This window comes from Anastrepha ludens, chromosome 5 (genome assembly GCF_028408465.1).
Source record: "Anastrepha ludens isolate Willacy chromosome 5, idAnaLude1.1, whole genome shotgun sequence".
Taxonomy (NCBI): Eukaryota; Metazoa; Arthropoda; class Insecta; order Diptera; family Tephritidae; genus Anastrepha; species Anastrepha ludens.
Genome location: NC_071501.1, coordinates 20,502,643 through 20,526,775, shown reverse-complemented (window position 1 = coordinate 20,526,775; position 24,133 = coordinate 20,502,643). Strand labels below are relative to the sequence as shown.

General features: G+C 35.6%; 1 protein-coding gene across 1 annotated transcript in view; it reads left to right on the top strand.

Moving 5' to 3' along the window:
- Positions 1-19,345, top strand: part of LOC128864999 (sodium/potassium-transporting ATPase subunit beta-1) — a 92,132-nt gene extending 72,787 nt beyond the window's left edge. Inside the window, exons 3-5 of the mRNA XM_054104833.1 lie at positions 12,320-12,577; positions 12,642-12,904; positions 17,044-19,345. Of these exons, the coding sequence (XP_053960808.1) occupies positions 12,320-12,577; positions 12,642-12,904; positions 17,044-17,322 (800 nt within the window). The 3' untranslated portion in view covers positions 17,323-19,345. The remainder of the gene's footprint in view (positions 1-12,319; positions 12,578-12,641; positions 12,905-17,043) is intronic.
- The last annotated feature ends 4,788 nt before the right edge of the window (positions 19,346-24,133 follow it).

The following is a 24,133-nucleotide window of genomic DNA, read 5'->3' as shown; positions in this document are numbered from 1 at the left end:
GGGCGTACCACTCGAGTTCTACCTTGTAGACCCCTGATATCTTTACTATTGATACATTGTCTTATCATTTTATGGTTCAAACATTCTAATTATTGCACACAACTTTTACTAGCTTAACAAAATATTCGACGCCAAAATCCGCTTTATGACTATAATAGTTATAATTAAAAAAATGTTTGTTACTTTTCTTTATTAGTATTGCACTCGTACATATGTACATACATATGTCTGTAGTTGCATATATTAAGCTTGGAACAACAGATAGCGCCTTCTAAATAGGAAAACGCTGTTTTAAGGTCAGTTGATTTATGGATGGTGAGAAGAAGGGGTTTTCAGAAGCGCATACAGTGGTTCAATAAAGAACTTGGGCATAGTTGGCATGCAGCTTCAAATTCAAAGTTTTTGTAAGAAATGCAAGTGTTCAAATAGGATTTTAAAAATAGCAATAATAATTTACAAATCCATTACCTCCTTGTTATAAAAAACTTATCATGCAGCATTCGCGAAATTGGTGTCAAAAACGAAGTCGGTCAGCTTGCATTATTGCGATTGTTTGGCACTTTACAAAGGTGGAATCCAACAATTCATTTTGTCTTGTTTGAGAGCAGCGCAAAGAAAGAACCAAACGTAATAAAGTGAAATACAATTTCAGTCGTTTTTTGATGAATAAAAGTACAAATTATAAACATGAGTAGACAACGTGAACAAAGCTCACTTTGAGTCAGAAATTTAATTATTAGTCATCACGAAAAGGGTAAAAACTGTTCAAGAAATCGCAGAAATAGTGGGTGTTTGGCCGAGCTCCTCCTCCTTTTTGTGGCGTGCGTCTTGATGTTGTTAAACAAATGGAGGGGCCTACAGTTTCAAGCCGCCTCTAATTTGCAGATATTTTTTATGAGGACCTTTATCATGGCAGAAATACCCCATTTCTTGCCGAGGGGCGACCGCTATTAGAAAAAACTGTTTCTTCATTTTGGTCTTTCATTGAGAGAATTCCCTCTGAACTCCGAATGGTCGTCACGCACCAACCGATTCCGCTATGTCGGCCGAACGTTTTAAAGAAACGAAATCCGTGGAGAAGCCCGGACGAGCAAAACTGTTTTCGCATGTAGATGAATGGTGGATTAAAGAAAAATCCAAATTTGAGCGCTCCTAAGCTCGCAGTAAAAGTCGCTCAATGCTTTAATATTAACTGCAACCCCTAAAGTATGTATACATATACATAGTGTTGCGATAGAATAATTATAATGGAAGAATTCCACGAAAAAGCTTCTCATTAACGATATTAACCGACACAAGAGAATAAAGCGTTGGGGATAAGGATTTCGAGTTCTGGAAGCACGTTTTATTTGCAGCTGAAAGCAAGTTTAACATATTTAAGTCAGATGGACAATCAAATGTGCGGAAAAGATCTAATGAAGAGTTGCTGGAAAAAAATTTGCGTCCGACAGTTAAACATGTGGGTGGGTCGCTAATGGTTTTCGGAGTTGTATGTCCGCTGCTGGTACTGGAAATTAAAAACAAGAAAGACCTAGAAGACGCTATTAACGAAGAATGTGGGAAAATATATACTTTAGCATACAAGAGGCTGGTCGATTCCATGCCAAGAAGGCTGAATGCTGTGAAAAAAATAAAGGCTTGCCGACTAAATATTAATTACACCCTTTTTCTTAAATAGTATTTGCCTAAGTCTACTTTATATAAATGTCCGATTTTTTTGTCATGTTTTCTGCTAAGTTTTTATTTTTGTATTTTCCATGCATGAAGGAGTTAAAGTTTGTATATGTTTTGGTAGTTTGAAAAAAATACACTTGAAGAGCGAAAGTAAATGTGACACATAAAAGCATTAGATTTGCATTTTCATATATATTTTTAGTTTTAAAACCAGATCACTTTGGCGACCGAGTTATTTATTGAGCCACGGTAGCAACACAGCAACCCGAACACATAATTTGTTTCCTGCGCTGAAGTGCAATTCCCTTTAGTTCTCGACACACACATTTAAAAGCCCGACAAGCCAGTCGCCAATGAAATTCTAGCAAACATTTTGCAGGAAAAGTAATTATAAATACCATCACTTAGACATCACAACTCCATGAATTGTCTGCGGAACAATTAATTTAGCATTTCAAGCGTTGCTCTTTGGGTCAACGCGAGAACGAGCTCGAGAGCACAAATTCATAGTTTTCGCAATGAATTCCTTCATTTCCAATATGACCACACTCCCGCTTTCATTTGCGCAACACTTTAAACACATTTTCAAAGAAAAATCATTAAATTGCAAAATTTATAACCAAAATTACCATGCAATTAATTCAATAACACAACACAAACAGCTGATAGCCTGCAACAAGTAGTTGTATTGGCGCTGTCAACTGTGCGATGATTCTGCTTGCGTGCCAATAGTGCGCAGAAACACATTGCATAGACACATGCTGCAGATATACATGTTGCACACACACACGTTGTTCGCAACATTGAAGTGAAATCGAAGCCTATTCAAAGGGGAAATGTGCCAATCAAAAGTGGAAAAATAATTGGAAAATGGAAAAAAATATTAAATATACTTTAAGATCAAATAGAACCGCCTAAAGTTAATGATTAAATTTAATGCTGCATATAACGTATGGGTGTGTGGATGATTGTATGTATGTACGGACAATAGTTTGACAAAGAGTTCGTAAACACAGCTGTTTCGCGAATTCTTATCGCTGTGAATATATGAACGTTTATGTATGCATAAAAATATGTTTATTTGCAGCAATAAAATTTTAATTGTTGTTAAATATTATGTTTTGGCACTAGTAAAAGGGGCTTAATTAAATTCAGACATGCTTTTAGAGCTCTAATTTGACATAACTGAAAATTTCAAATGTACTTACAGACATATATACATAAATATTTATACCTTCCCCACTAGTGCGCGAGGGCTTTATAAATTTTTTGAGATAATGGTAGTTTGTAATAGCTTAATGAAGAGCTTCGGAATATTAAGGGGAATTATTTTACCCATCAACAGCTCTCCTGTGAAAGTTCGAGTAAAAACTTAATGAAACTTACCTACCGAAGGTATTTGTTATCTGGATTTCAAGTCTAGTATTGATTTTATTCTTGCTTGAGTTCAACATTGAAAAGCAACCACGGTTACCTCCCACGTACAAAAACAAAAAATTAATTGCCTCCTGGGGGCTGCTAGTTCTTCTCTGCATAGATGCGTGTCTTGCCCCGAATATTCCTTAGGTAATTATTACTGTGACATTTCACTCGAGGTCAGCATGCAAGTAGGCGATGCGTCCCTAGTGACCCAAAAAGTATTGAAATTTCAACAATATTCAACTTGACTGCAAGCTTACTTTCTGGGTCCAGATGCGTCATGCGACTATCAAAGCAGCAAAGGCCACGGGAATGCTAAGCAGATTAATGACAAACATCGGTGGGTAAACACTGAGCAAAAGAAGGCAAATCATGGCGGCCACAAACTCAATTCTCCTGTACGGCAGCGAAGTATGAGGAGATGCGCTAAACTGCAAAACTAAGCGCAAGGAACTGGAGGCTATGCAACGAACAGCGGCACACAGAGTTGTCTCAGCCTACCGCACTGTCTCTGGCACTACAGTTTTTGGAATCTACGGAGAGATACTCATCGACCTCATGGCCGCAGAATGAATGGATGCAGAATGAATGGACACCAAGTAGAAACACGTCTTTACTAGCTTCGCGGAATGGATATGCCAATCCATGCTGCGGTGGAAAAGCCGATGGGACACTGTATCAAGTGGCAGATGAACGGCGAAGCTGATTTCTACCATAGGTGAATGGGTTCAAAGAAACTTCGGGGAAGTGAATTACTTAATAACTCAGTTCCTCTCGGGCCACGGATACTACCGAAGATACCTATACCACATTTGCAAGGTAAGGGATCCCAAGTGCATGTACTGCGAAGTGCCGAACGGTGACGCTGAACACACGTTTTTTAGTTGTAACAGATGGCTCTCGAAAAGAGATACTCTGTGGAAGCAGATTGGTGACGTCGCGTCGAGCAACATAAACAGAAAAATGCTTGAACGCGAGAACAGCTGTGCAGTTGGAACGCGATAAAGAAATACATAGAGAACATACTACGGTAAATAATAGACCTCTACACAATGCAACAAAGCCTCACAGACAGAGAAACAAGAAGACGAACCTATAGCATGAAAGCCGGTTACAAATACGGTGGCCTCAGAAGTGGGTGAATAGAATTGGTCACTTATGGATGCTGTTCTATGCCCTGCCCACGTAATGTAGAAAGTAGTCCCGGATGACTCCCCAGAAGTAGAGAAGGGATTGTTTTAGTGGCCGCTCCACTCAACGCAGTAGACGACGGTCGCTGTAAGTTCAAAGGCATTTTCAGCCCTACCTCACCCACCAAAACAAAAAACAGCATACGCCGGGTATACAAACTTCCATATCCCGCAAGCTCGGACTTGTTTTTAGACTAATTAGCGCTCAAATAAAATATATTTATACTAAATTAAAATAAAAATTGTTTGTGTTTTTCTTGAGATTCAAATTTTTTTCACTAATACCACCTTTTATTGCGCATTCGGAAGCTTCTAAGTTTGTATAAAATTATAATATTTAATTAGCAAACAAATAAAGGCATTTCTATTTCTTATTTGCACAATAATTTTTCTTATACTACCACAGCTAAAAATATTTCTTACTATTCAAATAAGTGAAAATTAAATATAATGTAATTTATATGTGACTGGCACCTCGTCAACCAAAATACGTAAGTAATTAGGAAAATGCACAATAAATTGACACAGACCGGCTAGAAAAAAAATTATTTTTGGTCTTATAAGATTAATTATTTTCATCTGTCTGACTGAGAACGGCAAAAGTCTAGAAAACTGAGCGCGTGCCTCTAATCGCGGTGCTGTTGGTGTTGTAGCTTCAACGTTCCCCATATACAAACGAGGAATGCAGCTGGAGTGACAATCCTTAGCCAGCCATATATCCGGAACGCCCGGATAACGGTAACTTAGAATCGACTGTCATGGGAACGCCCCGCTGTCTTCATCCATACCTGTAGCTTTGCTGGTGTCGCACCAGGAGCCTCATGCTTGATGATTGATGGCATGAGGCTCCTCTAGGGATTCTCTGTAGATATCTAAATATTTCCCGCATCAGAATAGACCCTTAATTTTGGCAAGACTGGCGTCAGATTCTCACAGTTAGCTCCTTTCCTTGTCGTTGACGGGTGTTGCTTCTCATCCGATTTTACAGCTTGAAAACCACATAAAAGAAAAAAATGGTACTGGTTTTCTTCGTATACATGTAGAGTTTTTAAGTCGGAATTGGTTGGTGGTGTCCCTGATTTTTGGTCGCCCAGAATTTTGTGCATTGTGCGCCGTTGGGATTGCGAAAGCTGTTTTCACTTTTAAGGGGATTTTAATTAAATTAATAAATGAGTTTGAAAATATATTAAAATTATTAAATTACCAACACATATAGCCACATATGCACGTAAATACTTTTTGTATAGGCAAAATATGTACTTAGCCTGCCAGCATTCTTATTAATTACAGTGAGTGACACTGCACATTTTTTTTTTTTTGTGTGTGGCAATATTCGGCATTTTTTCTTTATTTAGATATATTTTTCGTAAATTTTGATTTGAATTGTTAAGAAAATAGTAAGAACTAAGGGACGATTTTTTTTTAATAAAAACAAAATTTTCCTTAGCATTTTGTTTGTTTTTTGTATTTAATTGTTAAGCCCACAGATTTTAAACCTGATTTAATTTATTTAAATAATTTTACAAAATTTCATCAAAATTAAAAAAATAAATTATCAGATTTTGTAGCTCTTTTTTTATTTTCTAGGTATGCAGATTTATATTCCTGTAAAATTCAAATCCAATTTAGATTATTTAAATGAAATTTAGAAATTTCATCAAAATAAAAATTAATCAGATTTTGTAGAGCGTTTTTTTTCTGTTTTTGGATATGCAGTTTTATAGTCCAGTAGAGTTTAAATCCAATTCAATTATTTCAATAAAAGTTACAAAATTTCACCAGAATTAAAAAAAAAATAATAATTAGATTTCATAACTTGTTTTTTGGCGTGCAGTTTTATATTCCTGTAAAATTCAAATCCGATTTAATTTATTTAAGTAAAATTTAAAAATTTCACCAAAATTAAAAAAAAACAAAATTAATCAGATTTTGAAGCTTGTTTTTTGGCATGCAGTTTTATGATACAGTAGATTTTAAGTCCAAATTAATTTAATTAAATAAAATTTAAAAAACTTCATCAAAATTTCAAAAATTTAACCAAATTTTTTTGGGCATGCAGCTTACAGTCCAGTAGAATTTAAGCCTTACTTAATTTATTCAAATAAAATTTGGAACATTACCTCAAAATTAAAAAAATAAAATTAATCAGTTTTTGTAACTTTTTTTTTTGGCATTAATTTTTTATAGTCAAATCCAATTTAATTTATTTAAATAAAATTTAGAAAATTACCCCAAAATTAAAAAGAAAATTAATCAGATTTTGTTGTTTTTTTTTCTTGCATGCAGTAGCCCAATATATGTCGTTTAAATCCAATTGAATTATTAAAAAAAATATTAAAAATTTCAATAAAATTTAAAAATTGTAATCAGATTTTTTAGAATTTTTTTGGGCAGGCAGTTTTAAAGTCCAGTAGAATTTAAGCCTTATTTAATTTATTTAAATAAAATTTAGAAAATTTCATCAAAATTAATAACAAAACTAATCAGATTTTGTAGCTATTTTTCGTTTTAGTACAGTAGAGTTTAAATCCAATTGAATTTCTTAAAAAACATATTAATAATATTCTCCAAAATTTAGAAAAATTGCGATACGATTTTTAAAAATTGCTATAAGATTTAAAAAAAATTTTTGTGTATGCAGTTTTATAGTCCACTAAATTTTAGTGGCAAAAAATAACGCCAATTCATACTACGGCGGAAATATGCAAGATCCTCAGTGAATACTCGATCCTCATAACTTCGAAGCTTTCAGCACCAATGACGTAACAGCGTGATGAAGCAGCTCAAACGGTGGCCAAACCAGGACAAACGGCCAAGAAGGTTCTACTGTGTAGTTGGTGGGGCTTGAAAGGAATCATTTATTATGACTTGCTTCCGTGTGATCAAACACTAAATTCAGATCTCTACTGTCAACAACTGGACCGTTTGCAGTTAGCGATTGACCACAAACGGCCAGAATTTGCTAACATAGGAGGTGTTGTGTTCCATCAGGGCAACTCAAGGTCACACACGTCTGAAGAGGCTTGTCAAAAATTACGGGAGCTTGGTTGGGAAGTTTTAATGTAGCCACCATATACAAATTTATGGCTAGAGTTTTTTCGCAGGTAGACCAAGAAACAAGACTTCTAAGAGAGAGGCATTATGAAGCTACATTTAAAATGAAAACAAATTATGCAAGAAAATGGTATATATTTGACCGAATTAACACAGTTTGAAACATCTTAAATAAAGTTTTGTATTTTACGCAAAAATGATGAATTTTTTCTTCCCATCTAATATTAAAAAAAATGATTAAGGTGAAAACAATTTTTCAGATTTTTTTTTTTGATTTTTTTTTAATACAATTTTTTTAAAAACTTTTTTTCTAGTAATAGTTTGCTTTGGCTACTTGTGTAGGCAAAAACTCATATTTAAAAAAGAAAAAATTAAACAAAGTAAGCAATAGAAAAAAGTTTGTACGATCTTTAGCGACCCTCACTGTACCTATGTATAGATATTTGTATTTTGTACAAGTATACACGTGTATGCGGTTAAATAATTTGCGATCAGTTTGCCACTGCCACGCTGTGAATATTGACTGACTATTGATTCACGGCACGTTTGCTGACAACGGCACATTGTTGCGATTTTCACTAGTAAACTTTTAATTTATGTACTCTACTACTTGGCTACGTTGCAGCAGTAGTGAGCGGGGTGCTGACTTACAGTTGTAAAAATTACTGGTATTTATTTAAATAAATATACATGAATATTTACTCACTGAAAAATATAGAAACTTAAATAATTATTTATGTACTTATTTACCTGTTTACATACGTCAAATAGAAGTGAAATTCCAACTGTGCTTATTTTAGCAATTATACAATATATATATATGTATCTACTGCTTTTCATACCTGAAATCCTTATATCTCACTACAAAGCCAAGTATTTATCAGCGCTTTTGAGTTCTTAACCGCCAAACGCACATCTAGCGACCTTCGCCAGTCTCCAAGAGGTAATTGTTGCTGTAGACGACAATGGCGTTCAATTGTGCGATTTTTCGCTATGAATATTTCATCTTTTCCAACTAAATAGCTACCTAGTTTACTAAGCTACTACTGAGTAGTAATACAAATCTAGAACTATGTGCATAAATATGTAAATGCGAATGCCTACATCTTCAAGGCGCGTGCACAGGAAATATTTAGTTACGTATACGCCAACGCCTACACGCATTTACTTTTATTTTTCTCCTCTATAGAAATATTTGCGCCCAAAAACCTCAATCCCATGACTTTGATTAGTAATATGGGGGCTATAAAAACACACATACACATGTAAAGCTGCATATCGGGTGTTGTTTCTAGCTGCATGAGAACTATCGATATCGATAACTATGGTTTGACAGCTATAAATGGAAATCTGTGTTGGCATTTCTGCTCAGGTTTGGCAAATCATTATGAATCGTTTAACGCCAGAAAATTTGTTACAAATTTGGAAATTTCCTTTGAAAAAAAAACAATCTATGCTCGAAGTGTTGAAAAAGACGCCGAAATATCGATTGGTCGTCGTTCTCAACTTTTTGGTTGTTGTTGCAGCAGTTTACTAGATCCTGCTAGTGCGGTGTAATCACCAATCATTTTCGTCTAACTCATCAAACGGTAGGTCCAAGAAACGTGTTGTTTTAACAGGTTGGGTTCAGAGAGACAGGAGTGTTAGGTGAGTAGGTTTGATGGGGCGTGCGAATAGCTGGTTAGGGTCGTGTCGGCGTCGATTTTGTATAGGTAGGAGTTGAGCCAAAAATGCGCGGATCTCGCGAGGCAGCTGAGGCTCTTCGTCTGCAATAGATGGGAGTTTGACTCAGATAACATTCGCATTCGGTGATCGGGAGTTTAGGAAGTTTATCTGTATACTGTCCGGCCCAATAGTTGTAGTTGTGCTCAACTTGTTGGCCTTTGTAATCCGATTACGTGGCAAATTTTAAGTGAGATCTTAGTACCTATAAAACACAGCTCATGCAAGAATTGAAACCAAAGAGATTAAATTATTCCGATTTATTGGAAAAAGTAAAAAACAAGTGAACATGGATCGAATAGGCCATGCATCTCATAGTCGCGGCGCCCATATGCCGAATATTATATTCCAAAAATAAATGGCATGCAATTATTTACCAGCTGAACACACACAAAAAATGTATTCCTCGAATATTTCTTCTTTGTATTATCATTATGAAGTTGTGGAGCTCTTAAAATAACACCCTGTATTAGTATGTGCATTAAATTATTCATTGACATTTTATTGCATTTACTAAGTTATGACTTTATAAAGCATTTCAACAAACTGTCAAGTACTATGAATACTTAGCTTTTCGTCTCGTAGCAAACACCTCACTTGCGATTACCAGTAATTCGTTTCCACTGTGCACTCGAGAGATTGCAAGTATTTACGTAGTGCCGGCACAAAAACAAAAAAGCAGAACAAAAAACTAGAAACTAAGCTGAGTTGAAGTTGAATGTTTATTGTCATTGCAAGTGACGCCTATTGAACTGAATGCACACAAGTAAAATATTCATATCTATGTACGTGACAAATGTTTTTTAAATAAGTAATTTTAAATGCGTAAAAATGCGATTTTTTTTAAATGCAGTAGTAAACTTGAACGATCATTCGCTTATACAAAAATGGTAGAATAAAGTGTTCGTGGAAAGAGAAAATTCGTGAAGTGATTGTTTAATCACTTAATTTTTAAATGAGAGATCAGGTCATTTTGAAAAATGCAGTTCCAAGAAACACACACTCCAAGTTTGCTCATAGTCAACGCGCACCAAGATGAATTCAATCACAGGCTGTAGTTCTTCTACGATTATTTCGTTTAAAAACCCTTACACGGTATGCTGGAAAATTATCAGTGCAAACTAGTTAATTATGCATAAAAAAATAAAATTTTTGAAAAAAATTAAATAAAAATAGCTAATAATACATAATAGATTTGCCCAATCACAACGGAATAGAAGCAAATAAGAGAGTTGACGAGCTTGCTAAGGCAGACTCCCACTTGCATATGGTTAAGTACGTCAAACATATATTCCTCACTCTTAGTTTTGAAGACGGAAAAAGGCTAGGAACTAACTCTGGGAGCACAGACTATATCGGAAGCCTCGAACTCCTATAGGATAAATAATGCTACGAACTTGCAACATAAAAACAACCAACTTCACTTTATCACTCCCGAGGAAGCGAACTGTTCTTCAATCAGCAACCTTATCCTGTATGTGGGATCCTAACCTAGAACTAAAAAAAATGAAAATAAATAAATTATTAGCGCGTACACTTCTGTTAGGCGTTTGGCTCAGCTCCTTCTCCTATTTGTTGTGTGCGCCAACAGTTTTAAGCCGACATCGAACGGCAAATGGTTTGGTTTGAGGAGTTTTTTCGTGGCAGAAATTCACTCGGAGGTTTGCCGTTGCCTACCGAGCGACAAGCGCTATTAGACATAACTTTTTCTCTTATTTTGCTGCCGAATGCTAGTCACGTACCAACCCATTCAGCTACGGCGGCCACCTAACCTAGAACTATGTTTATTTAAATGTTTGCCTTAGTTGTTTCATATTTTTTCAATCCCTGTCATCCTGGGTGGGATATGGGACCTCAGAGTTTTCAATTGTGGAACCAATTCCATTTCCGTTTGAGCATGAATTTTGCACCTCCAAATTCAATGTGCATATTGCCGAAGCCGGTGGATTCTCCACAAAAATGTGGGCACCACTTGGAGACTGTTTTCCGTTACACTCAATTTTTTTTTTCTAAAATTTCATTTGACTCAAGAAAGGCGGAATATTTCGATAAGTTACCTTAGGAAGATCTGTTGACTAAGGAAGATCTGATCTGCACGCAGTCTTTATCAAAACACCTGCTTATATCTTTTCGGTCTTCGATGAAATGCTACCGGAACTTCCGGAGGAGAGAAAGAAGTGGGACAGTTTTATTGACACACCACTCAAGTAGAAATGTCTGTCACTGTATGGTGCGAAGACATTTTAAACCTTATGGCTATGGAGTTTTTTCGAAGGAATTAGGACTGGAACTATCCGTTTGACTACCAGACTACTGCAGTGTTGATCAGGCAGAGGTTCTAGCTATACAAGAAATGGCTTCATACCTAAATACGCATGCCGTAACAAAAATGACCATAAATATATTCTCGGATAGCCAAGCGGCCATAAAATCAATGGATGCGACTATACTAAGATCAAAGGTTGCACAGGAATACCGGGCAGCCCTAAATGATATTAGCATCGTATTCAAAGTCAGCCTTATTTGGGTTCCGGGACACAAAGATATTGAGGGAAACTGTAGAGCTGATGAGCTAGCCTGCTCTTCAACTGCTCCGTGATAAAAGTACCATTGGGTATTCCAATTCGGCCACGAGTAAACTAATAATGAAAAACAACATTACCCAAGAGCCCAATAGGTCATGGGAAATAAACAAGAAAAGACAAAGGAATTGCTTAGCCTCTCAAGAGATGATAACTCGAAAGTCGTGGCTTGTGTCACCGGTGATTAGCTATTTAGCAAGCATTACTTGGGACTAGGAGTATTCTCCCATGAATATTGTAGAAGTTGTAGAAATGAGGAAGAGGAAGAAAGATTTGAGCACTTCCTTTGCAATTGTCCAGCCTTAGCTTAAATCAGAGCAGGTTGTCTAGGGAAACACTTTTTCAATTCTCTTACACTATCTGGCGCGGGGATTAGACCAATCTTGCGCTTCATAAGAGCCACAAAATGGTTTCATGAAAAAGAATAAACAAGGTTCCCGTGTCGCACGGTGGTATACGGACCTGTAAGGTCTAAGTGAATTACTCATACGGACCGACTACCACCATAGCCTAACCTAACCTATCGTCTGTTTAAGTCAAGTGTTATGCAAATATGCTTTTAGAGCCGAAATGTTACTTCGATTGACAGATCCGTTTAAGACAAATCTAACCTAAAATATCCAAATAAATTACCAAGTATTACAAAAATCTAATAATATTATCTTCCTTTCCTTCCAGGTCAACTGATGCTCTTCTACACCATTTTTTACATCGTACTCGCTGGTTTGTTTGCCATCTGCATGCAGGGTCTATTCGCCTCGTTGAGCGACAAAGAACCAACTTGGAAGTTGGAACGTTCACTAATCGGTACGAATCCCGGTTTAGGCTTTCGCCCACTGAGCGAGGAGACCGAACGCGGTTCGGTGATACAATTCGACACAAAGAAACCCGAGGAAGGACGCTATTGGACGAGTTTGGTTGATCAATTTCTACAAAGTAAGTTGTGCACATTGAATTTCGTGATTTAATATTTAATGCATTTTCCGTTTGCGTCGCCCAGAATACCGCAGCAGTGGCGAGAGGAAATTCTGCCGCTTCAATCAGACACATAACGCCAATCAGGTTTGTGTTGTCGATGTGAACAGCTTTGGCCCATGTTCACAAGAGAATGGCTATGGTTATCAGAATGGACGTCCGTGCATTTTCCTGAAATTGAATAAGATCTTCAATTGGCAGCCACAATTCTTTGATAACCCCAAGGAACTGGATAAAGAAATGCCTGTTGATCTGAGAGATCATATCGGAAATTTAACCGATGTAGAGGTGAGTCAAAGCACAAGCAAAAATGGGTGCAAAAAATGCAATCTACATCGATTTGTGGAATTAAAAATAATCATACTTTCATAAGCTGCCACTTAGCAGGAAATGACGAACTCCCAATTGCAATTTTGTCAAGAAAAAGGTTTATAGGAATTTAATAGGTTAATCGCGCTTGCTGCTTCTTTTAGACTTCCTAGCAACTTGTCGAAATAGAGTTAAGATGTGATAAAAAAGGAATGCGAATGATAAAAATCATTTCTTTCCACAAAACTGAATCAAAGCAAAGTTGACTTAGCGTTAAATTTTTATTCGCCGTATGCTTCGACTAGGAGCGACAAAAGAGGTTTTTTTAGTGCTCTTTAGTGCTTCTTAAAAATGTCATGTCAAAGAAAATATTTATTATCAAGGAATATAAAAATTCTAATTTTATTCAGTAGGTTAATAATGAGAGAGAACCTCATAATCACCTCTTTTTACTCATCCAGGGTACGTTGACTATTACAAACCTGGTATTATAATTATTATTATTTATTTTTTTTATTTTTATTTTTATTTTTTTTTTTTTTTTTTTGTATAGAAAACGCGATTTGAAAACCAATCATACTCCTCCACGGGCTTAAAAAATTTCCTTTAGTCTTGCTTCCTCTCTCGGTTAGATTAGGTTAGGTTGTAGTGGTGTCCGCTTTGTATGACCAACTCACTTTGAACTTGCAAGTCCATTGTGATACCAGTGTGCAACACGCGAACCTCATTTAGTTTGCTTCGTAAAACCAATTTGTGGATCTTATGAAGCACAGAAGCGGATAGTTCCGCAAGAGACTTTAAAAATTTCCTACCTAGAAAACCTGCTCAGATTTTAGCTCACGTTGAAGAATTAAAAGGAAGTTTTCTACTATTTCTTCCTTATCCCTATAACTTCCTCACCTTCTACAACTTCCGAGCGAAACTTTAATATGAACTCCAAGTCCCTCGAACACATCATGTCGTCCTTTATTAGATGATCACCCAGGATTTTTTCATTTGTGCATCAGTGCAGAGTATTACATTTGTGTTTTGCAATTTTCTCTACTCTACAGAATCTACATATTTCACACAAATAACTTTGCTGTTTAGTCAACTGATAGTTCCACCTACAATTTAGGCCTAGAATTTACGCGATAAAAGATTGTTCGGTTAGAAGGTTCCAAAGTTGCTCTAAATTACTTAATACCTCGATAAATTGTTGCAGCATAATTTCCTACGCGCTTCTTCCGCCATCCTCTTTTGTTAGGGTTAGTACTCCGTAGGTACGTCACAGAAGAACCGTGTAATTATACAAGAATTCTCCCCTCGTTGCGATTTTTTAAGCAATCTCGTTTTCTTCAATACCAATGTAATCCGAGGGCGAAAGAAACCCAACTTGATCGGTCAATAGTTATGGAGCCTTTTCATTTATCGACCTATCATTCAATTCCATTCTAAATCTTTTCCAATTCCTAAATTCATTTACTGAAATCCTTTGTAAATCACCTGATTAGTAGCATAACTTTCACTTTTGACTGACTTTGACGTGGTATTTTGGCTTTCGGTTCATGTGGTTAGCGCCATTCAGCCGCCTGTTGACTGGTTTGCATGTCAAACTCATCACTTGTTATGATGCGCTAGATAAACGTTGTGCCCGAACTCATTTGCTCAAGCAAGGCTTCAGCTACCTTCTTCTCATGAATTTTTTGAAAGAAATTCAACTCTCTTGGAACGAGTCTATCAGTTACGCGTCTCATGCCCAATTGACGGTGTAAAATATCAACGAAATCCCGTTCAAAACTCAACATTTAAGACAAATTCTTTGTTCGATATTTTTATCCACGCTCAAACTCTGCGACACTATAGAGGACAGTTGTACCAACATTCCAGCAAAAAAAATTTAGACATATGTGTAACGCGCGCTTTATAAATGCACAATTTCCGACATTTTTTTGACAGAATGTAAGTTAGCTATTTTGACACTTAGCTACCAGTTCTCTCACAGTTCGTTAGCCTTTCTCTTCCTAACATAACTACTGTTTTTTTTTTAATTTGTTATTTTAACACCTTTCTTTTACTTTCTCTTCTTAGCCTAACTTGGAATTTTTTTTTTTCACAACATCTAGCTATTTTGACACGTTGCACCCAGCTATCTCTCACAGTTAATTCAAATTGGCTTCGTAACTTAACTTTTTTCTTTTCAGCAAAATGTAGCTATTTTAATTGTCTCTAAAAGCTCTTCCTAACCTAAAATTAAAAATTTTCAGAAAATTATAATATTACAATATATTGTATAAATTAGTTATTTTGACACTTTCCACTTAGTTTTCACTCACAGTTCATTTATATTCTGTTTCTAGCCTAAATTTTTCTTTCGTATCTAACTTTTGGTATTGTTACACCTTCTACCTACACTCATTTACATTAGTTTCCTAACCTAAATACACATTTTTGACGTGATAACGTCTTATAACTCGATTTAGCCGGCTTCACGCACCAAAAAATGTATCATTATCTTGCTCATGCGGCGTTACCTTGCTTGAACTTGAAAGTGAGAGCGCGGAACGAACGACAAAGAGGCACAATCGGCTCCCGCGTTCGGCACCGTTCGACATCTGGCTCTCTCCTACTTGAGTGAGCATATATATGTATGTATATGCGCATATGTACATATAATATATAAATTCACTTATTTGTATTTGCATATGCCTTCTTGCTGTGTGCATGGTAATGAACCATTTCTCTGTTGAGAATAGGACGATGATAGAAAAAGTAGGAAATGAAAGGGAGTGTTTCGAGTGTAAAGTGTCTTGAAAAAGGTAAATCGATGATGGTGCCTCTTAGTGTTGTTGACTTTTTAACGTCTGATGCACACTCGAAATTGAATATATCTTTCATGAATTTGATAAATGTTTCGTCATTTTTCACGTTTGTGTAAATGTAACTTGACCTATTCCATTGCGATTCCACTTACCTCCTTCTCTATATCAATACAAAATATCTATCAAACAAATAAAATTAAAATTTTCTTTTGAAAAATACAACCATTCCATCAGTATTTTCTCATGACGTTGTCACGTTTTTTTCGCAAAATTTAATTATTTCGAAAATTTAACCAGCTCTATCTATCAATTCATCCCACCTAATTATCCCCACAGTTTCTTCATATATACAATACTTCGTAACTTAAATTTCCGGTTTTTAACAAAATTTTGCTATTTTCACACATTCCAATTAGTTCCCTCATTTACATTCTCTTCCTACCCTAAATTTTTAGTTTTCTCACAAAATTTAGCCATTTTAAGACTTTTCAGCTAGTATTCTCCCACAGTTCATTTACATTTTTTTTTGCTAACCTAGCTTTTTCTTTTTTAACAAACTTTTGCTATTTTTACAGCTTTCACCTTTTTCTCTCTATCAACTCATTTCATTCTCTTTTTAAACTCACTTTTCACCCTTTCCTTAAGGGTAGCTATTTTTATACTTTCCATACTCATAGTTCCTTTTTTTCATCTTTTCACAAAATGTAAATTTTCATCTTTCCACAAAATGTAGCCATTTAACACGATTGACCTAGTCCTCTGTAACAGCTCATTTACATTCTCTTTCTACACTAATTTTGTATTCTTTCTTTAGGGTAACTATTTTGATACACCCCGCCCAGTTTTACAGTTCCTTTGCATTTACCTACTTGCTAATCTAAATTTTCATCTTTTCACAATTTTTAAAAAATCTTTTTCACACAATTCATCCAGTTCTCTCTCACAATTCATTTATATTCTCTCCCTAGCCTAACCTTTTATTTTCTTTTTTGCACATTTAGCTATTTTGACATTTACTACCAGTTTACTCTCACTCACATTAACTATTTACCTTTATCATTCTAATTTAAATTTTAATTTTTTCACAAACTTTTTGACATTTTCCCCCTAATTTCGGTTCACATTTCATCTAAAATTACACCACGTAAAAGTTACTTCGAAAAGTTCTACTTGAATCTCCGTATACCTGCATTCTATGATTTTTTGTTCCTATGTAATCTTATTACTTGAAATCTCTTCAAAAAAAACTAATTAACATTAACTCTCTCTCTCTCTCTCTCTCTCTCTCTCTCTCTCTCTCTCTCATTCCATTCACAGCGTCAACAAGTTTGGGTATCATGCAACGGTCTGCATGCCGTCGATAAGGAGAGCGTGGGCGAAATGAAATTCTATCCAGGTCGTGGCTTCCCTGCCTTCTACTACCCATACCTTAACCAGCCAGGCTACCTCAGCCCACTGATCGCTGTACAATTCGAAAAGCTGAAACAAAATCAATTAGTGAACATTGAGTGCCGCGCTTGGGCCAAGAATATCCAATACAGCGGCAGTTTGAATGCACGAACCGGTTCGGTAACTTTCCAGCTGTTCGTCGATTAGACAACAACTCGCAGTTCAGCAACAGCAACAGCAACAGTAAAAAGCTACAAAGAGAAACGCAAATAATTATTTGTACGCAACACAGCGACTTAGAAAATGAACTCGTAAAAGCAACAAAACACGAAATGAAAGAGAGCAGAAAAAGCAAATACTTACATACGTAAAACAAAACAAAAAAGAAATATTTTTTAATGTAATTATGGCGCATGTAACGCTTATCATTTATCTTATCGATAAGAATTTTGCGCTATAGCCTTTACAATTACCATCTGGAATAAGCGAATGCAAGGAAAAGCGGGCAATTTTATGAGTCGCACGAGTTGTTGTTGAAGCGAAATTAAAGTAAATATTAAAGCGTTTAAAAAAGCTGAGATATCAAATTTATTTGTAAACGAGAACGTTTGAAGGAGTGGAATGTGGTAAACGAATGTTTTTCTTTTTTTGTTTTTTTTTTTTATAATTTTAAATTGAATTAAAGCGTATTGAGAAAAATGTAAAATGTAGCTATTGAAAAACTTAAGTAAAAAACGAAATAATGTAATTTTTGCATAAGTGTTGGTGAGTGGCAAAAGAAAAAACAACAACAACAAATGAGTAACAATAAAAATTGTTTATTTGTAGTGAAAAGCGCAAAAACAAAAGTGGAAGAAAATAATAGCTGCAACAACAAAATCAAAATATATACACACATACACACCCACACACACACACACGTGTGCATATACATACGATGTAGGTATTTTATTGCAGTGTACGCAATTCGAAGATATTTTTTTATAAGTTTACAAATTTTACAACAGCAAAAATTTTATTAAAACTCGCGAATGTATTCAAATGGATATTGCAAAAATGTACACACGTATAGTATATACATACAAATATATATATATATATAAAAAATGCAGTTATCAGTAGCGAAATATGTAACGTAACACACGCAGCTGCATGCTTTGTGTATGCTTGTATGCATTTATAAGATACATACCAACCGCATACACACACCAACACAAAACACTCACACACACACACATACATAATAAACAAAAGCAAACACCAACAGCAGTGAGAGGCTGCTTACGAGTATATTAAATTTTTAACTATTAGTTTTTCTTATTTTTTGTTGCTTTGCTAAGTTAAAAATCTTAAAATCTAAAAATCTTACTTTCTAAGCTGAATTTATGAGTATTTATGTATGTATGTAAAAAGTGTAAATTAAATAATAAACACAAAAAAATTTGTTTTACTTTTTTTTTTGCTTTGTGATGTTAAATAATATAATGTTATAGACCTTTTCAAAATTGAACTTAAAAATTATTAAATTGTTTTCTGCTTCTTGTTTTCGGGAAAATATTTGCCAGCTAGTTACATAAACCGTTGGTGCAAACTGTAATGAATGCGGTTAAAATATTGCACAGTTGTTGTTGTAGCAGCATAAACATTCCCCATACTTACATACGGGGAATGCTGCTGGAGTGACAGTCCTTGGCCGGATATAAATCCGGGTCGTTTCGGTAACGTAGAACCGACTGTCGCGGAAACGACGCGGAAATTGCATTGCACAGTATTTTATGTTGCTGTTGTTTTCTTGAACCAAATTCGTTTTCTACCTTAATCGTTTTTCAATTCATTCTGCAACACTGCTTAATTTACTGTTAGTTTTACTGTTAAGTAGCTTTTAAATGGCATTCGTTTTAAGTCTTTCGATTTTGATTCGATTTGATCTCGAAAGTCTTTCAATTGTTTTCCGTGCATCTGGCAACACCAACATACAATACACAAGAGTTGATTAACATAGTAAGTGCATTTAGCACAATTAATAAGCGATAGAGAAAAATTTACTGCATATTGTTCAATCCAGCATACATACAAATAAAATAAAGTAAAATAAATATATAGGCTTACAATATTTGAATTAATTAAGTAAAATATTTATTTAGTTATTTCAAAAATTTGAAAAATTACAATTCATGTTATTTGTACAATATCGTAAAAATAAAATTTTAAAACCTGAAAACCTACAGGATATTTGCGTTATTTAATTATTTTTATTTAAATATTTTTTTATTAATTTTTTTTTATAAATTGTTTTTTTTGTGTCGAGTGTATTTTGTGAGTTCGGTTTGGTCAAAGCAAACCCTTCGCTGTAATAAAATATGCGTTCGTACGATTGAGAGAAGAATATAGAATATAAGAATATAAAGGGTGATTTTTTAGCCATTATATTTTTAAACAGTTGGTTTAAACAGCTGACACACGTTTCGTGTTTTGTTTCACTGTCAAACATCTTCAGTTTGGTCTATAATTTAACCATGAATCGTCTTACAAGCGAACAACGCTTGCAAATCATTGAATTTTATTATAAAAATACGTGTTCCGATAAGAAATTTTATCGCGCGCTTCTTCCATTTTATGGTCAGTTTAATCGACCCACTGAAGCGGCTATTCGAGCTATTGTGACTAAATTTAGAACCAAATTTACATTATTGGACATCAAACCACCAACACCCTTACGTAGAGTGCGAACTGAAGAAAATATCGCAGCTGTATCGGCCAGTGTTAATGATGACCATCAATTATCGATTCGTCGCCGTTCGCAGCAATTGGGTCTCTGTTACTCAACAACGTGGAACATTTTGCGAAAGGATTTAGGTGTGAAGCCTTTCAAAATACAGCTGGTGCAAGAGTTGAAGCCGAGCGACCTACCGCAACGCAGAATTTTTGGTGAATGGGCTCTTGGAAAGTTGGCGGGAGATCCACTTTTTTATCGAAAAATTGTGTTCAGCGACGAAGCTCATTTTTGGATCAATGGGTACGTAAATAAGCAGAACTGTCGATTTTGGAGTGAAGATCAACCAGAAGAATGGCAAGAGCTACCAATGTATCCAGAAAAGGTCACAGTTTAGTGCGGTTTATGGGCTGGAAGAATCATTGGACCGTACTTCTACAAAGACTGACGTAACTGTGAATGGTGAGCGCTACCGTGAAATTATATCCAACTTTTTTTTGCCCAAAATGCAAGAGCTTGACTTTCATGACATGTGGTTTCAGCAAGACGGTGCCACATGCCACACAGCACGCGTAACAATAGACTTGTTGAGAGGCGAGTTCGGTGAACATTTAATTTCACGTTCGGGACCTGTCAATTGGCCACCCAGATCGTGCGATATAACGTCTTTAGATTATTTTTTGTGGGGCTATGTTAAAGCTCATGTCTATTCAGACAAGTCTGCTTCAATTAACGCTTGGAAGACAACATTAAAGCATTTATATGTGAGATACCGGCCGAAACATTGGAAAGAGTATGCCAAAATTGGACTAAGCGGATGGGCCATTTGAAGCGCAGTCGCGGTCAACATTTGCATGAAATAATCTTCAAACATTAAATTATATGGACTGTACTATCGATTTATTTAAAAAATGCATGAAATTTTTCTGAATTTTACGTGTGTTTTTGAGAAACTTTCCTATAGCTCTTAAGAAATCACACTTTAGAAGATTCCATTTCATAGTACAGCTGCTCGGCTCTCTCTAAATTTCGGTAAAAGCAGCTGTTGAGCAAAAGCAATTGTAGAGATCTGTTCACATTTCTTGTTTGGAAACTAGTTTTTTCACACTTCTCTTTTTCTCTTCTTTTCTTTTCTTTTCTTTTCTTTTCTTTTCTTTTCTTTTCTTTTCTTTTCTTTTCTTTTCTTTTCTTTTCTTTTCTTTTCTTTTCTTTTCTTTTCTTTTCTTTTCTTTTCTTTTCTTTTCTTTTCTTTTCTTTTCTTTTCTTTTCTTTTCTTTTCTTTTCTTTTCTTTTCTTTTCTTTTCTTTTCTTTTCTTTTCTTTTCTTTTCTTTTCTTTTCTTTTCTTTTCTTTTCTTTTCTTTTCTTTTCTTTTCTTTTCTTTTCTTTTCTTTTCTTTTCTTTTCTTTTCTTTTCTTTTCTTTTCTTTTCTTTTCTTTTCTTTTCTTTTCTTTTCTTTTCTTTTCTTTTCTTTTCTTAACTTTTTTCTGCTCTTTATTTCCTTTTTTCTTTCTATCCTCCCCAATGCTTACCTTAACCTGAGCTAACTTTTCACTTTCGTTCAGAAAAGCGGTAAATTTGGGAACTCTCTTCTTAGTGCTCTCACACAACTCATCTAAAAGGTGACGTGCATTTTTCCACTTTAGTCTGCGTAATCTTGTACTCTATTATCTTGATTCATACAAATATATGGCGCAAAATTAATCATCCATTACTTTTTTTTTTGAATAACTAAACCATTTTTACTAACTTAGAAAGCAAAATTGTGTCCTTTACGTGCTCCATTGCTAATCTGTTTGTATACAGCAGCTGTCTGCTTCACAAATGTTAAATATGACTAATGCACGCCGCTAATTGCAAAAATTAAAAATCTTCCGAAAGGGTGATTAACTTTGCACCAGCTGGTATTTGATAGTATATGAAGAGTAATATTCACTACAAAGTAGTGTAAGTTTTCCTCATCGAGATTGGAGGTACTTCTTCCAATAGGGGTTTTTTTTGACAGATCGATGCGACTATAGTCAAACTAAATACATAATTTCTTTCAGTATTCATTGAAAAGACTTACGACTCAACAACGTTTACAAATCGTACAATTTTATATTACGAAAATTGACGCTCTGTGAAAAGTGTTCATCGCGCGCTTAGGTAACTCATGGTGTTCAGCGATGAGTCTCATTTTTGAGCTGAAGAGCAACCCGAAGCTCCATTCCATTCAACAACAGCCATTACATCACTGAAAACATAGGATTGGTGCGAGTATAGGAATCATCGGCCAATATTCCTTCAAAGACAAGACTGGCGCCAATGTACGAGGGGTGCCTTTTATATGTCGGGATTTGGCAACCCTGGTATTACAATCTGGCAACTGACAGCTGTATCGCAAAGTTTGACATTTTTTGGCTTTTACGTACTCAGAACGTTTTGAAATACCAGCGCTATTTGTGTTGTTTACAGTAACTTAAAAGATTCATCTCGGTCCAAAAAACTTAATTCATTTCTTGGCGATGAAGTTCTATCAAGCACCAGTGTTTATCGATGGTATGGTGAATTCAATCGTGGTCGTAGTTCACTCCAAGACGAATTTCGTGAAGGTCGTCCAAAATCAGTTGTTGTTCCGAAAACCATTGATGCTGTGCGCGAACTGATATTGCAAGATCGTCATGTGACCTATCGTGAGATTGAGACAATCTTAGGCATTAGTGGGACCAGCATACATTCAATATTGCATAAACATTTGACTGTCAAAAAAATTTGTTCGCGTTGGATCCCACACAATTTGTCAATCGCTCAAAAAAAGGCTCGTGTCGATTGGTCGAAGGAAATGCTCAAAAAATACGATCGCGGGGCTTCGAAACACGTCTATGACATCGTGACAGGTGTAAATCCATGATTCATATTTACGCGTATGAGCCCGAAAGTAAACAGCAGTCGACTGTATGGATATTTCAAGATGAGCCAAATCCAACAAAAGTTGTTCGCGCACGAAGCACTTCCAAGCAAATGGTCGCCTGTTTTTTCGGAAAAACTGGACATGACGCAACCGTACCACTAGAACAACGCGGAACAGTAAATTCTGAGTAGTACACAACCATTTGTTTGCCAGTTGTCTTCCAAGAAATTAGGAAAACCAATCGCCAAAGACGGATCACTCTTCACCAGGACAATGCGAGCTCTCACACATCGGCTCAAACAACTGCATTTTTGAGCACCCAAAACATCGAATTAATGGGTCATCCGCCGTATAGTACTGACTTGGCATCGAATGACTTCTTTTTATTCCCGTACGTAAAAAACAAACTGAGAGGTCAACGTTTTTCGACACCTGAAGAAGCGGTTGCTGCATTCAGAATGCATGTTTTGGAGGTACCTCATTCAGAGTGGCAAAAGTGCTTCGACAATTGGTTCAAACGCATGCAAAAGTATATAGATCTTCATGGAGAATATTTTGAAAAACAATAAAGTGATTTTCGATGATTAAAATTTGTTTTTGTTCTCTAATATCGACATATAAAAGGCACCCCTCGTTACAGTGAATGGCGAACGCTATCGCTCCATGACAAACGACTTTTTGATGCCGAAAATGGAAGCCCATAATCTATACAACATTTCAAACTTGATTCCAACAAGATACAGTTATTTACCACACATCTTTGAGACAATGAATTTACTGCATCGTCGTTTCGGTAAGCAATTTATCTCTCGTCTCGGACCAGTGGATTGAGCAGCAAGATCGTGTGATATCACACCTTTGGACTTTTATTTGCTAAATGCTATGGGGATAAACCAGTTTCGATTGAGGCATTGGAAGCCAATATTACTAAAGTTATTCACGAGATACCGACCGCAGTCCTCCACAGAGTGATTAAAATTTGGTGTTTACGTATAGCCGATTTACGACGCAGCTACGATCAACATTTCAAAGAGACTGTCTTTAAAAAATAAATGTCATGAATAGTTCTACAAAAAAATATAAGTAATAAAGATTGCTCAATCAATTTGAATTTTGGTTGTCTTATTTCAGTTTATAATCCGATACCTCTAAATTGATCACCCTTTATAAGTGAATATAAATAAACGCTCTCTTGATTGGCTGGTAGCAGCCTTGCCTAAGCAGAATGAAGTGCCACTTTTATTTATCTGAAAGAGCTCTTTGTAGTCCTTCGCAAGTATTTAGCAATTTTCTGCGGGTTTTCATAATGTCTTGAAAAATAGGTAGTCGACAAAAGGACAAAGATATCCAGTACTTCAGAGAATTTATCGGCTCGTTGATGGCAATGGAATCCTCCCTGCATAGTTAATAAGTT